Source organism: Seriola aureovittata, chromosome 20 (genome assembly GCF_021018895.1).
Source record: "Seriola aureovittata isolate HTS-2021-v1 ecotype China chromosome 20, ASM2101889v1, whole genome shotgun sequence".
NCBI classification, from domain to species: domain Eukaryota; kingdom Metazoa; phylum Chordata; class Actinopteri; order Carangiformes; family Carangidae; genus Seriola; species Seriola aureovittata.
This window is the reverse complement of record NC_079383.1, coordinates 8,137,645-8,150,919: the sequence shown is the minus strand read 5'-3', so window position 1 is coordinate 8,150,919 and position 13,275 is coordinate 8,137,645. Positions and strand designations below refer to the sequence as shown.

The 13,275-nt window shown below is 45.1% G+C and overlaps 1 protein-coding gene across 2 annotated transcripts in view; it reads right to left on the bottom strand.

Annotated features, from left to right (window-relative positions):
- The window catches only part of LOC130161306 (dual specificity calcium/calmodulin-dependent 3',5'-cyclic nucleotide phosphodiesterase 1A-like), a 187,337-nt gene that overhangs the window by 60,618 nt on the left and 113,444 nt on the right, over positions 1–13,275 (bottom strand). For both annotated transcript variants that reach the window (XM_056364521.1, XM_056364522.1), the window contains exon 11: positions 131–232. In XM_056364521.1, the coding sequence (XP_056220496.1) occupies positions 131–232 (102 nt within the window). The remainder of the gene's footprint in view (positions 1–130; positions 233–13,275) is intronic.

The window sequence follows — 13,275 nt, the reverse complement described above, 5'->3', positions numbered from 1 at the left end:
GATTTGATAGTGTCAGCAGATAGTGTCCCCAATGAGGTTTTGAGATTTGTGAAAGACCTGAGAGTCCTCTTCACAACTTGAATGGATGTCAACTAAACTTACACTGACTGAATTAAAATCCACTACTCACACCACAGGCTGCTGCAAGAGGCTTTTCATGGTTTTAATCTGCTGGAAGTGGCAAGACATGTCAGTGGCCAACACCATCTCAACTACCAGAGTCCGCAGTTCTCTGAAAGAGTGAATAAAAATGACATAACTTAATTTTTAGATGGATTGCCATGAACATTCCTGTTCCCTTTGGAACTTTTCAGCTAGCATAATATTGTAAATGGACTGTACTTTTCTAGTCTTGTTGACCACTCAAAGTACTTTACATTGGAAGCCACAGTCGCCCCTTCATACATACATTCATATAGCGCTTTTCCCTACACACAGTGCTTCTTACACAAACACTCACACACACGGATAATACATAGGGGGCAACTTGGGGTTTGGTATCTTGCCCTAAGACACCTTGAAATGCGGACTGGAACCACCCTCTGATTAGTGGACAGCTCGCCCTCCTGACAGCTGGAGTTCTCCAATAATCAGGTCAAAATTTATGACCAAATATCTGTGAAAATTATGACATGTTGACCTCAACTGATGTCTTGATACCAGACTTTTGGTAGTCAAGTTACGAGCTGTTGCGGCGTAAGCCTAAACAAGATAACATTAGCCCTAATTCACAAACAATTATGGTAATATTTCAGGACATGAACATAGCTCAAAACATTGCTGTACAGGTGAGGGAAGATGTTTGCTTCTTTAAAGGGATAGTTCAGGTTTTCTTTACGTGGGGTTGTGTGAGGTAGTCATACAGCAGATTATGATCAGCGGGGTCCCAGTTACAAAAGCCACACAGGACACCAGCAGAGTGGCAGTTATGTGTTGCTGTGCACGGGGCTACAAGCGCACCTACGGAGGACACTGTGTTACTCTGCAGCTGCAGATCAGCTGAGTGAATCAGAAAGCTGCGTTAAATGGATGCACTACTGTTATTTTAAGGGTGCACTATTAAGCAGTAGTAGTTGAGTAATATTCGCATTATTACACACAGTTTCGGTTTTGCTATTATGCACTGTTTGTGGAGGTTTGTTTTGTTCTTTCCCTCGCTCTCCCACTCTCTCTCCCTGCCTGTTGCTCCCTCCTTTTCCTGTTTTTCAGATAGGAGTGATGCACCTGATGCCAATCATACTCCTGACAAAAGGAGGAACCTGAGGAGTGGAGACAGCTGCTGTCACATTTGCCACAAGTCTGCCAACTGCTTGGAGGTGGATTTTCCTCCCCATTTGATTCCTTCTTTCCCAGCATGATCCAGAGTGTTGGGGTATTATCATTTTAGTTTCTTATTTTAGTTACTGTGTTTGGAGATCAGTTTTTGTTTTGGCTTAGATAATTTTGCATGGGCAGTTTAGAGGGGAGCCAGTCCCTGAATGCAAAGGCCCATGGCGTGGCTGGCTCAGTGGCCTTCTTTTGTTCTTTTTGGCCAGGATCTCCACCCCTCTTTTATTTTCTTTATTTTAAACGTAGCAATAAGGTACTCAGAAAACTAAACTCATTCTTTGTTCTTGGCATCTCTGTCTGGCGTCCTTTATATGTTCCAATCTCCAATTAATTCTGTTGTTTTCTTGGGGAGGCCGTAACAGGCAGGTTACAATACGTTAAGCACAAATAGTGTGTGCTGGAAATGCAGTACAATAAAACCTACAGAAGTTTGGAGCAACCATTGTGGCATATTGTGTGTTACATAACATTGCTATGTGTCGTGGATGTCTTTCGGAAGATACAGTACCAGTCAAAAGTTTGGACACACCTATCTGTTCATAGGTTTTCCTTAATTTTGAATATTTTCTACATTGTTGAACAATACTAATGACATCAGAACAAAAAAATAACATATATGGAATTATGTAATAAACAAAAAAGTGTGCTGACATGCTGTGGTAAGCTTATTGTGGTTGCTGGTGTTGGTGTTAGTATGTGTTGCTGCTCTGTCCCAATTCAGCTAATTTAGCTATTTTTCATTATAGCGGTTAATAAGTTGCTGTACATTTAAATGTACACTAGTTCTGTTCAAGCACTCATAGCTCTCTCCTTCCTTTAACAACTTTCTCACTAATCCACAGCTGTTTACATGCTTTTCAGATCTGCTAGTTACTTAGCAGTTAGCGATGGCCTCTCTCTCTCACTATTCTGTTCTCTCTTGCTCCGTGTGCCTAGCTCCTACTCTCCCGTCAGCAGTTCCCAAGCAGCCAGGAAGCAAGGGTGGATGGGTGACTGTTAGTAACAAGAAGAATCATAGTAAGACTGTTCATGTCAGCATTAATGGAACCCAATTACGCCAATCGGACGATCAGAGATTATTGCTGAGTTTGTGTGTGTAAAGACAATGATGGACTCTGTGGTTTTCTCTGGGCTCAAATGCCTAATCTGACCAGCAATGACATGTGATGCCGCATGTCACCATTTCTGGTTGTCAAGGTGGTGTCCAGCACACGATGTGGGTTTTGTAGATAATTGGCAGACTTTCTGTAGTAGTCCTGTAGTATGAAGCAGGATTTGAGGTTCACTTGTTACCAGGGTAAATCACCATGCTGAACTCCTAACCTGTTCTGGCGCAGGTTAACTTCAGAGGATAAGATCAAAACATGGCAACAGCCAAACTACTGACCAATCTTGAAAAACTGAATCATCATTTCTACAAGATCCTGATGGGGACAATAAAGTGATAAATAATAATGAGCAACAGATATTTTGTATAATACCTTTGTGAAACAGCAGTTTTAAACAAATAGGATATCATGCATCCGTTCATAAAGCATAAAGCCCTTTGTGAAACAAGTCTTGAATACCGGCTGTGAGTCCTCCCCCCTCCCTCTCTGTATCGCTGTCACACACACACACACACACATGCGCACACACACACACACCGACCAAGAGTTCCCTGACAAACGCAAAGACAAACTGATGACTGTTGGTTTCAAGAGCCGGAGAACTGAACCCAGACTAAGAAATGTCCGTAGCTGACCAATAAACAAGTCCCTATGTTTACGTACACAGCAATCGGTGAAGGATGATCATTAGTGATACTACAGCTCTAGCAACGAAGTGCAGGACATGCTATGGGAGCCTTTTCCTGCAGAATATTTTGTCACAAAAAATAAAGTTAGAGATACACACCAATCGGTGAAGGATGACCATGAGCGATACTACAGTGCTAGCAATGAAGTGCAGGACATGCTATGGGAGCCTTATCCAGCAGAATACTTTGTCGTAAAAAGTTAGATGAATCAAACAAGAATGAAACCGCTGTCGCTGTCTTCTACGCCTGAAGTGTACCAAAAAAAAAAGTAGTATTTTTTGTCCTTTGAAGATTATTATTTTAGAAAATAAAGTTTCCAGAAGAGATTCAACAAAAAAGTCCCTCCTGGGAGGCCGAAAAAACGCCGCTCAGCGTATGTGTGAGAATGGCCGAATCCGTCCGAAGAAAAAACGGAGGCTCTGTGATATAAGAAATCTGTGATTGTGTCAGTTGGATCAGGATGAAACATTGGAATCTTCCACCGCCGTATCTACGCTGACTTCCAATGACTGGGGGGCGTTGTAATATGGAAAAAGAAGCAGAGGAGGAAGACCTTATACGTGCCAAATGTGTGAAAGTGCAATCTTTTCCCACCGACGTCGAGCTTGCCCAGAAAGAGAGGGTTTTCAGCGCTGTATGGAAGTCGAAAACCGCAGCATCCAGTCGTTGGCCTGCATAAATCAGGGAACAAGGAAGTTGTGGAGGGCTTTGTCTTGGAGTGTTTTAATTCAGATTGGGGCATATTGCGCACATTGTTAGCTCTGCTGTAGTTTGTCTGGGAATGGATTGTAGCGTACATATGTGGCCTGACATCAGTCACAAGCCATTAAGGAAGTTCATTATAAGGACATACAGAGTTACGGACCCACAATTGACACTTTGCGACTCTTTCCACCATCAAACTATCAGATTGATAGGAAACAGAGACAAAGGACCCCTCTTCCACAAACAGACCATGCTTTTAGCATGTCCGAACGACACAGAACCAGACCAAAGGTCAAAGGGTCAGCTCCAGAGGATCAACCAATGGACACCAGACAACTGGAGAATATAGGCAAAATCTCCAGTTTGTAACAATAAGACTCTGTCTAATGATATTTGATTGTTTCTTGTATAGGACAAGTAACAACAAAAGGACTGATTAACACTAAGGTGTGAATCCTGGCCTGTCTGTGCCATGCATGAACACACACACACACACACACACACACACACACACACACACCAACCTCCCTTCCTCTGTCCCTCTCTAGATAAGAGTCATAAACTACAACCCACATTCCAATCCTGGGTAGTGACCAGCAGAACACTCTTCACAGACACAGATCAAAGGATGAATGTAAAATTAAATATCTAACTGTTCTGTAACTCATGAGATGTTCCTATGCAATAGTTCGACCATACTGTCAGCATCCTTCACACAAGGTAACACACTACATGACATCCAGAATGTGCATATTATTATTATTACAGTCGAAGAACTGCTGTGTAATCCATATGTATAGACCATTAGCTTTGGAAAATGTTTATATTGTTGTTTGATCAATTAACCACTTGTATCATAATTAATTCCAGGTTTGAAGGATGTAATATGAAATCAACACTCCTATTACTCCTTTCTGCTATTATTAGTGCAAGTAGTTTTATGTTATTTCATTTAATGTTTTGTGGTCATGGTGGAAGAAGGATGTGCGAGTTTATAAGTAAACTCTAGATTTAAATTATTCTAAAGTTCAGTGGAAAATTCCTCTCTTCTCCAAGTGGAAACACAGGAGAAGATGGGTGGTGCCCATGAAACATGCGCCAGCCCCCAGGGGATAAAACAGTTGTGAACAATTCACACATTGCCAAAAGCCTTTTCTAAGCCAAAAGCCTAAGCCAATTCGAGGCCTAAGCCTAAATCAGGTCAGAAGCCAATGCCGGACAGAAGCCCCGAAAATCTGTTCAGAATCCAGAAACCAGAAGAGAAAGAAAAGTCAGAGAAACCCAGATGACAAGAAGATGCGTGAAGTGAGAAACGATGCAGAAACTAGAAGCTGAGATCTTTGCTCAAAACTCAGATTCCCGGCTCAAAGCCCGACTCTGTAGCCATGTAAACTCTTAGCTCTAAGCTAGTCACCACAAACTCATGGCTCTTCATTTTTGCACTTTTCGCATCTTTTAGTTTTCTTTGCCACAAGCTACAAGTAACATGATTTTTGTCTATGTAGCACCCACAACAAGTTAACCTGGAGTTGAGGCTAGGGCTAGTGACTACAATGTAGCATCAATGTTGACCCATGATCAGAAGACCAGGCTACGAGCTGGGAGGGAGTAAACAAGAGACCGAGGTTTGCTTAGAAATATATATATATTGTGCATTAACACCAACAACAGTCAGACAACAACAGGTAAAGTGCTAAATATATACAGTGGAAAATGTGTGAATACCAATTTCAGATGGCCAGTCCAAACAATTCATGTAGCTACTCGTTCAATCATATATATACTCCATAATACTTCAACACGACGAAATTAACCCGGATGTTCAGCTCACTTAATACCACTTACAACCCAGCTGCCCACCCACAGTTCATGAAGAACCCATGTCTGGGTTAAGTTGAGTCCAGGGGGAGGTATGGGTGAGAAAGTGTGTGGGAGAAGAGTGTGTGTGTGTATGGTGGGCAATGGGCAACAGGTAGGACGAAAGTTTATTGTGAGCTACAGGGAGCCCCCTACCGGCCTGGCAAAAAGGGGGGTCGATCCGTCGCAGTCCAGCTGTAGGCTCTAGGCCTGCTCCTTAGCTCGCCATCAATCCACGTTTGGTCAGTCTCTGCGCAAGTTACACGCTCACTCGCTGTCGGTTTCCGCACGGCAAGTTCGGCCCGGCAAGGAGCTCCTGTAGCTCGTCTCTCCTGCAGCTTCACCCCCTCTTACCGAGACTGAACAGCGCAGCTCTATACATAAACGCGGTTGGTCGTGCCATCCCACATGACCCCGTGATGTCACTAAACAGCGTCACTGTGATTGGCCCAGAGGGACCACGCGAGAACCGGAGCTAACTCCGCGAGATTTTGAGCGGAATGAAAAGAAAGGAGAAACCTGTCACCTGGGTTACATCTACATGCGCAATCTTTTATTTTTATAAGCCAAGTCAAGACCAACTGAACCAAAGCAACAGAAGTGCCTCAGAGTAATTTTGTAACTTTTAATCATTATCAAGTTTTCTCTTTTGAAGATTTTGACAACTTTAGAGTCATCTGGTCAACGCCAGTCTCCTCTAAAGTTATCCAACCAAAGTGAAGAGCATTAGAGTTTATTTCACATCAACCCGCGAGAGACACCAGCAGAGACACATCTGCACGACCACCTGCAGAGAAGCAGAAGCAGAAATCAAGAGTGCCCGAGACAGAAAGTCTCCTGGCAAACTCCACCAGAGCTGAACCGCTGAGACACCGGCAGAATCCGTCATCGTGAAAACGGGACACGGCTTCCAGGAGAATCCACCTAGATCCCGCGCCTCCAGGGTTACCACGGCAACCACAGCCAGCTGGGTTCCAGCCGAGGATCTCCAGCTACAGTGCAACTCACAGTAGGCCGGTCTTTACACTCTGCTCATGACTGGGTTGATGTCGAAATATAGCAATATTTAATCATCAAACCTAATTCGTAGATGTAGTATCATTAGCTGTATGGCCATAGTGTATAGCCATAACATATTCTCTCCCACCATTGCCAACTCATCACACTGCTCATTTCATTATTATTTTCATCTTTATGATTATTACACCTTGCATTTACTCTGTACATAGTAGTTTAGTTAAATAAACTCCTTTATTTACACCCAGTTGTTGTCCTGTTGTATTCTTTTGACGTAGAGACTGGAGATCCATTGAATCGAGAAGTCATGGCTTCCGATATGAGATTGATAAATTTGGCAATGAAGTAATTCATTGTTGTCCTCCTAGAGGACTGGTGCCCCATTTCAACGAGAGTAAATCCTAAAATATGGCTTAACACTACAGGATTGAAGAAATAGCTGAAAAAATTAGCCTTCTCTTCCACAGCTGCCATAACTGGAGGGACACTCACTGCTAACTGTTATTCTAGACTGCACCTTCCTCATCCCCCCAAACCTGCCCCTTTTCGCATTAGCTTAAGAGAGCGCAAACAGACTTTCCGCCATCTCCGGATGATCAACTGTTCTGACAAGATGCTTCTGCATCTGAGAAGCGGTGTTGCCAACGTTAAATATCTAATATCCTACTGAGGGAGCACGTCCCAGGGTATGGAGGGTTCCCTCCTCCTCCTCCAACTTACTGCTGATCGCCAAGGTTGTACCTCGGTCTCTGGAACGCTCTCCAAGTCCATGTGAGTCACCTTGCGGTTCCTCCTCCTCCTCCAACTCGGACATAGAGGACGTCGGAATCGAGGACTCTCAGGTTCCCGCCTCTCCACAGTCCCCCTTGCCTCCGTCCTACGGCTTCGACATAGCAGACAATGGCTTCGAGGACTTTCAGGTTCCTGCCTCTCCACTATCCCCTTCACCGTCGATATCTCCCTCTCCCCCTTTATCTTCTTCGGATGGTGCGGAAAGCGAGGGAGGATGAAATCGACAATCGTCAATGTTCATCAACGCTGTAAAATCAGCTGTGCTCCATCTGCTCAACCTGAGTTGTCACAAGTACCGTCACAAAAACTGCTTCAGATGTCTCGTCAACCATCCTAGCCAGAAAGAACACCCGTGTTTGCAAGTGCTCGAATAAGACTTCTACCGGGACAACTTTTACAGGCTGATGAAGCTACTCTGTAGCCCCAATTAGTTCTTGCTATTCAATGTCTGCTTATCAGCGTGGGAGAGACTCTTTTACACGAGTTGAAATCAGTAAAGAAGGTCCACAAGGCCATCCACGACATGTACGATAATCTGATCGGAGAGGACATGGTGAAAATTGGACAACTTCGATTGGTAACTGACTGTTGGAAAGGTCATTAGTTCTGTGTTTATGAAATGGGTAATTACTGGAGAAAGCTTGCGACGTATGTAGAAGACCAATGGTCCTCAGTCAGTTAACTGAGCTTCTGGACCAGACTATTAAAAACAGAATTTCAAGACGCATAGACACCAACACTTTTGTAACGGCTGCAGAAATCCAACAACTGGAAAACATTCTGAACAAAGTGCACTCCCATTCCATACATACACTCTGGGAAGTGATTGTACACCACATCATGTGTTTAAGATCATCCGGTTTGTCAGAGATCTTTGACAAATTGTAAAAGAATGGACTAAAGACTCCTCCAATGTAAATGTATGTAATTTGTTCAGCCTTTACACCTTGTTTCTTGATGTGGCCAGTTACTGTCTGCAAAACAACCTACCAGTGAATATCATGACTGAATTGAGAAGATTACACTATGTTATTCATACTCACTGTCACACGGTGAGGTCAAGTTTGGGTTTGTCCTGTCTCCATGTCTTGTCATTTCCTGTTTTATTTTGAAAGGTTAACTCTCCTCTCGTTTCAGGTCACTTGCCCTTCCTCATGTGTCACCTGTCTGACTGTCTTCCCTGATTCCTGATTGTGTCCACCTGTTCCCCATTTGCCCTAATGTGTCTTATAGTCTGCGTCTCCCTTTGTCTTGTGCCAGAGTGTCTCGTCCTGTCGTGCACCCCAGCCTACTATCACAGTCCATGCCTTGCCTTTGTCTCTGCATTATCGTACTGATTCTTTGCCTCCAAGTGAGCGATTTTTGTTTGTATTTTCATAGTCTAGAGTTTTCTGTTTGTCAAGATTGTAGCCACTTTTGTAGCCTCCTTGTAGAGTGATTTTCTGTTGGTTTATTCCTTTTGTTTTAGCAGTTTTGTCCCTCCATTTGGAGTGTTTTTTTGTTTATTAGATTTTTCTCTATAGCATAATTTTCATAGCTGTTTTTATTTCGTCCCTCTCTCTCTTGAGGTTGGAATAGATAAATAAAGTCTGCCAAATTGTTACTCTGCATCTGAGTCCTCTTTCAAGTCCAGGCCTGACAGTACACTCTGGCCAGTATGGACTCAGCAGAGGATCAACAGCTGGCAGAGTACCTGCGTGCCCAAGAGGCCCGTCTCTCCCGTCAGGAGGAGTTTCAGACGGCTTTGGCTCACCAGTTGAGTCTCCTTACAGCTCAAATTCAGGGCCTGCAGGATCGTCCTGCTCAGACCACCACAGCCTCCGAGTCTCCGGCAGCTGTTGCTGCTTCCGCCCCGGCTGTGCCCAGCATCGCGGCTGGCAGTAGGTTAGCGCAACCAGAGAAATTCTCTGGGGAATCGGGACTATGTAAGACTTTTATCATTGACTGTTCATTACATTATGAGCTATCTCCCCAGGCTTTCCCCACTGACCGGTCCAAGATAGCCTTCATGATGTCCCATCTGACCGGACGAGCCAAGGCTTGGGCCTCAGCAGAGTGGGCTCGGGACTCTCCACTTTGCAGCTCCTTCACAGACTTTCAAGCAGCTTTGCAAAAGACTTTTGATCCAGTTTCGACTGACCGGGAAAGGGCGCAGGAACTGAGCAGACTAAAGCAAGGCAGCGACTCTGTTTGTGACTACGCCATCCACTTCCGCAGCTTGGCTGCGGAGAGTGGGTGGAACTCTACCGCCCTGTATGATGTGTTCCTGAAGGGGCTGTCAGCCTCCATTCAAGATCTTCTCGTGCCTTTGGATCTACCCCCAGATTTAGACTCCCTCATCGCGCTTGCCATCCGGACGGACAATAGGGTCCGCCAACTCGGCCGATCTTCAGAGAGACCCAGGCGCACCCAAGCACCGGACTGGCCAGCTCCCCGCCGTCCACCGCTGGAGCAGCGTCGTCATTTCCCCGCGGAGGGAGAGGAGGAGCCCATGCAGCTGGGAAGGGCTCGGCTGACTCCTGAGGAGCGACGGAGACGACAGCAGGAGGGCCGGTGCTTTTATTGCGGTGAATTAGGTCATCTTGTTGCAGTCTGCTCAGCCAAGAGATCCACAGTGGTGGGTCAGTTCACTGCTTCAAGCTCTGTTTTACGTACCCTCACCACAGTCAAGGTAATGCACCACACGGGCACAGATCTTGATGCGCTTATTGACTCAGGGGCTGATGAGAGTTTGATGGACTGGGGTTTAGCTGAGAAACTGGGACTCAAATCCGAACTCTTAGTTAAACCAATCAAGGCCAAAGCTCTTAACGGTAAAGAACTGTTCGCCATCACACACATCTCTGAACCCATCAAATTACACATAAACCAGCATAGAGAACACATACGTTTTTATTTATTCAAGTCACCCTCTCATACACTGATCTTGGGACTGCCATGGCTGTTTCGCCACAACCCCCATGTAAACTGGAGAACGGGAGAAATTATGGGGTGGGGGAAGGACTGTGTTAGAGACTGCCTTGACACCTTGTCTCAGGGAGAAGATGTAATGGTGGCTAACCTCGCCTCTGCTAATTCCACCACAGACTCCGAGTACCCAGACCTGAGCTCCGTGCCTTCCTGCTACCACAGCCTTCGGGAGGTTTTTAGTAAAAGTAAAGCCATGTCACTCCCTCCTCATCGGCCATATGACTGTGCCATTGAACTGATTCCAGGCTCCACCATACCCAAGGGCCGTCTGTACTCGGTCTCTGGGCCAGAGAGGGAGGCCATGCAGGAGTACATCCAGACCTCACTGAAGGCAGGGTTAATCCGCCCGTCATCACCAGCAGGTGCCGGTTTCTTCTTTGTGGGCAAGAAGGACGGTTCTCTAAGACCTTGCATAGACTACAGCCCTCTTAATGACATTACAATTAAGAACCGTTACCAACTTCCTCTCATGTCTTCTGTGTTTGACCAGCTCCAGCAGGCCAAGGTGTTCACTAAGCTAAACCTTCGCAATGCTTACCATTTGGTCAGAATAAGAGAGGGTGACGAGTGGAAAACAGGGTTTAACACACCAAACGGTCATGAGTACCTGGTCATGCCATTCGGGTTAACCAATGCGCCTGCGGTGTTCCAGGCTATGATTAATGAGGTACTCAGGGATTTTCTCGACCAGTTTGTTTACGTTTACCTCGATGACATTCTCATTTACTCCCCTGACCTTGACTCACACCAGGACCATGTAACCAGAGTGCTAAAAAGATTATTGGAAAATAATCTCTACGTTAAAGCAGAAAAGAGTGAGTTCCATGCCGACACCGTCTCCTTCCTGGGCTTCATTGTAGCCCCTGGAAGAGTGCAGATGGACCCGGCTAAAATTAGCGCTGTAGCCGAGTGGCCCACACCCGATAGCTGCAAGAAGGTTCAGCAGTTTCTCGGTTTCGCTAACTTTTACAGGCGGTTTATCAAGGGCTTTAGCGCAATAGCTGCCCCTCTCCATGCTCTTACTTCCTCACAGGCACGCTTCCACTGGTCTCCAGAAGCGGAGACAGCCTTCCAGACCCTCAAGCGTCGCTTTACCTCGGCTCCCATCCTCACCATGCCAGACTCCCAGCGACAGTTTGTGGTCGAGGTAGACTCATCCAACGAAGGGATAGGGGCAGTTCTCTCTCAACGGTCGGAGCAGGATGGTAAGATGCATCCCTGTGCCTTCTTGTCACGGCGGCTGTCCAAGGCTGAGCGGAACTATGATGTCGGCAACCGGGAACTGCTGGCGGTCAAGGTCGCTCTGGAAGAGTGGAGACATTGGCTTGAGGGGGCTAAACAGCCCTTTATTGTCTGGACTGATCAAAAGAACCTTGAATATATCAGAAAAGCCAAGAGACTTAATTCTCGCCAGGCCAGGTGGTCGCTTTTTTTTTAACCGGTTTTCTTTTTCCCTCTCTTACAGGCCGGGGTCCCGCAACATCAAACCAGACGCCCTGTCTCGACTCTTTGACCCTGAGCCTGTTGCCAAAGATCCAGAAACTGGACTTTCATAGGGACCACCCTGAACAGCCTGGGCCGTCAGGAGTCGGCCCTAGAGGGGGGGGTACTGTCACACGGTGAGGTCAAGTTTGGGTTTGTCCTGTCTCCATGTCTTGTCATTTCCTGTTTTATTTTGAAAGGTTAACTCTCCTCTCGTTTCAGGTCACTTGCCCTTCCTCATGTGTCACCTGTCTGACTGTCTTCCCTGATTCCTGATTGTGTCCACCTGTTCCCCATTTGCCCTAATGTGTCTTATAGTCTGCGTCTCCCTTTGTCTTGTGCCAGAGTGTCTCGTCCTGTCGTGCACCCCAGCCTACTATCACAGTCCATGCCTTGCCTTTGTCTCTGCATTATCGTACTGATTCTTTACCTCCAAGTGAGTGATTTTTGTTTGTATTTTCATAGTCTAGAGTTTTCTGTTTGTCAAGATTGTAGCAGTTTTTGTAGCCTCCTTTTGGAGTGATTTTCTGTTTGTATTTTGATAGTCTAGAGTTTTCTGTTTGTCAAGTTTGTAGCAACTTTTGTAGCCTCCTTGTAGAGTGATTTTCTGTTGGTTTATTCCTTTTGTTTTAGCAGTTTTGTCCCTCCATTTGGAGTGGTTTTTTGTTTATTAGATTTTTCTCTATAGCATAATTTTCATAGCTGTTTTTATTTCATCCCTCTCTCTCTTGAGGTTGGAATAGATAAATAAAGTCTGCCAAATTGTTACTCTGCATCTGAGTCCTCTTTCAAGTCCAGGCCTGACACTCACTTGGGTAACTTGATTTTAGGCCTAGCTTTAAAGGAGATAAAAAGTTATATTTTTTCCTATTGTAAAATTAGTAAATGTAATTTTTACCTTATTATCCATTTCTGCATTTTTTGTATTATACATTATCGCATTTTATGTTATGCTCTGTTCCCAAACAAAAATAAAGAAGCGGCACAGCGTCATTGTTGTTCAGTAAAACCTCAGAGATCCCAGATGGAAGGATGGCTGAGAAACAGCTCATGAGAAAAGTTTATTACAACCCCGCCCATCCAGGTGTGCAAGATGAAAGAGCAATCAGAGCATGACGCTTACACTCTGCACAAACCAGCCAGAACACATTTTATCAGAAACAGAGTTTTTGTCCCTCTGCCTTTAAACCAATTTCAAGCTGACCTTTGCAACATGCAAGCCTTGATGGAACATGATGACGGGTTAAAGTATTTATTAACGGTCATAGATGTATTTTCAAAAAAGGCTTACATACATGCTTTGAAGAAAGAAAATGCAGACGAGG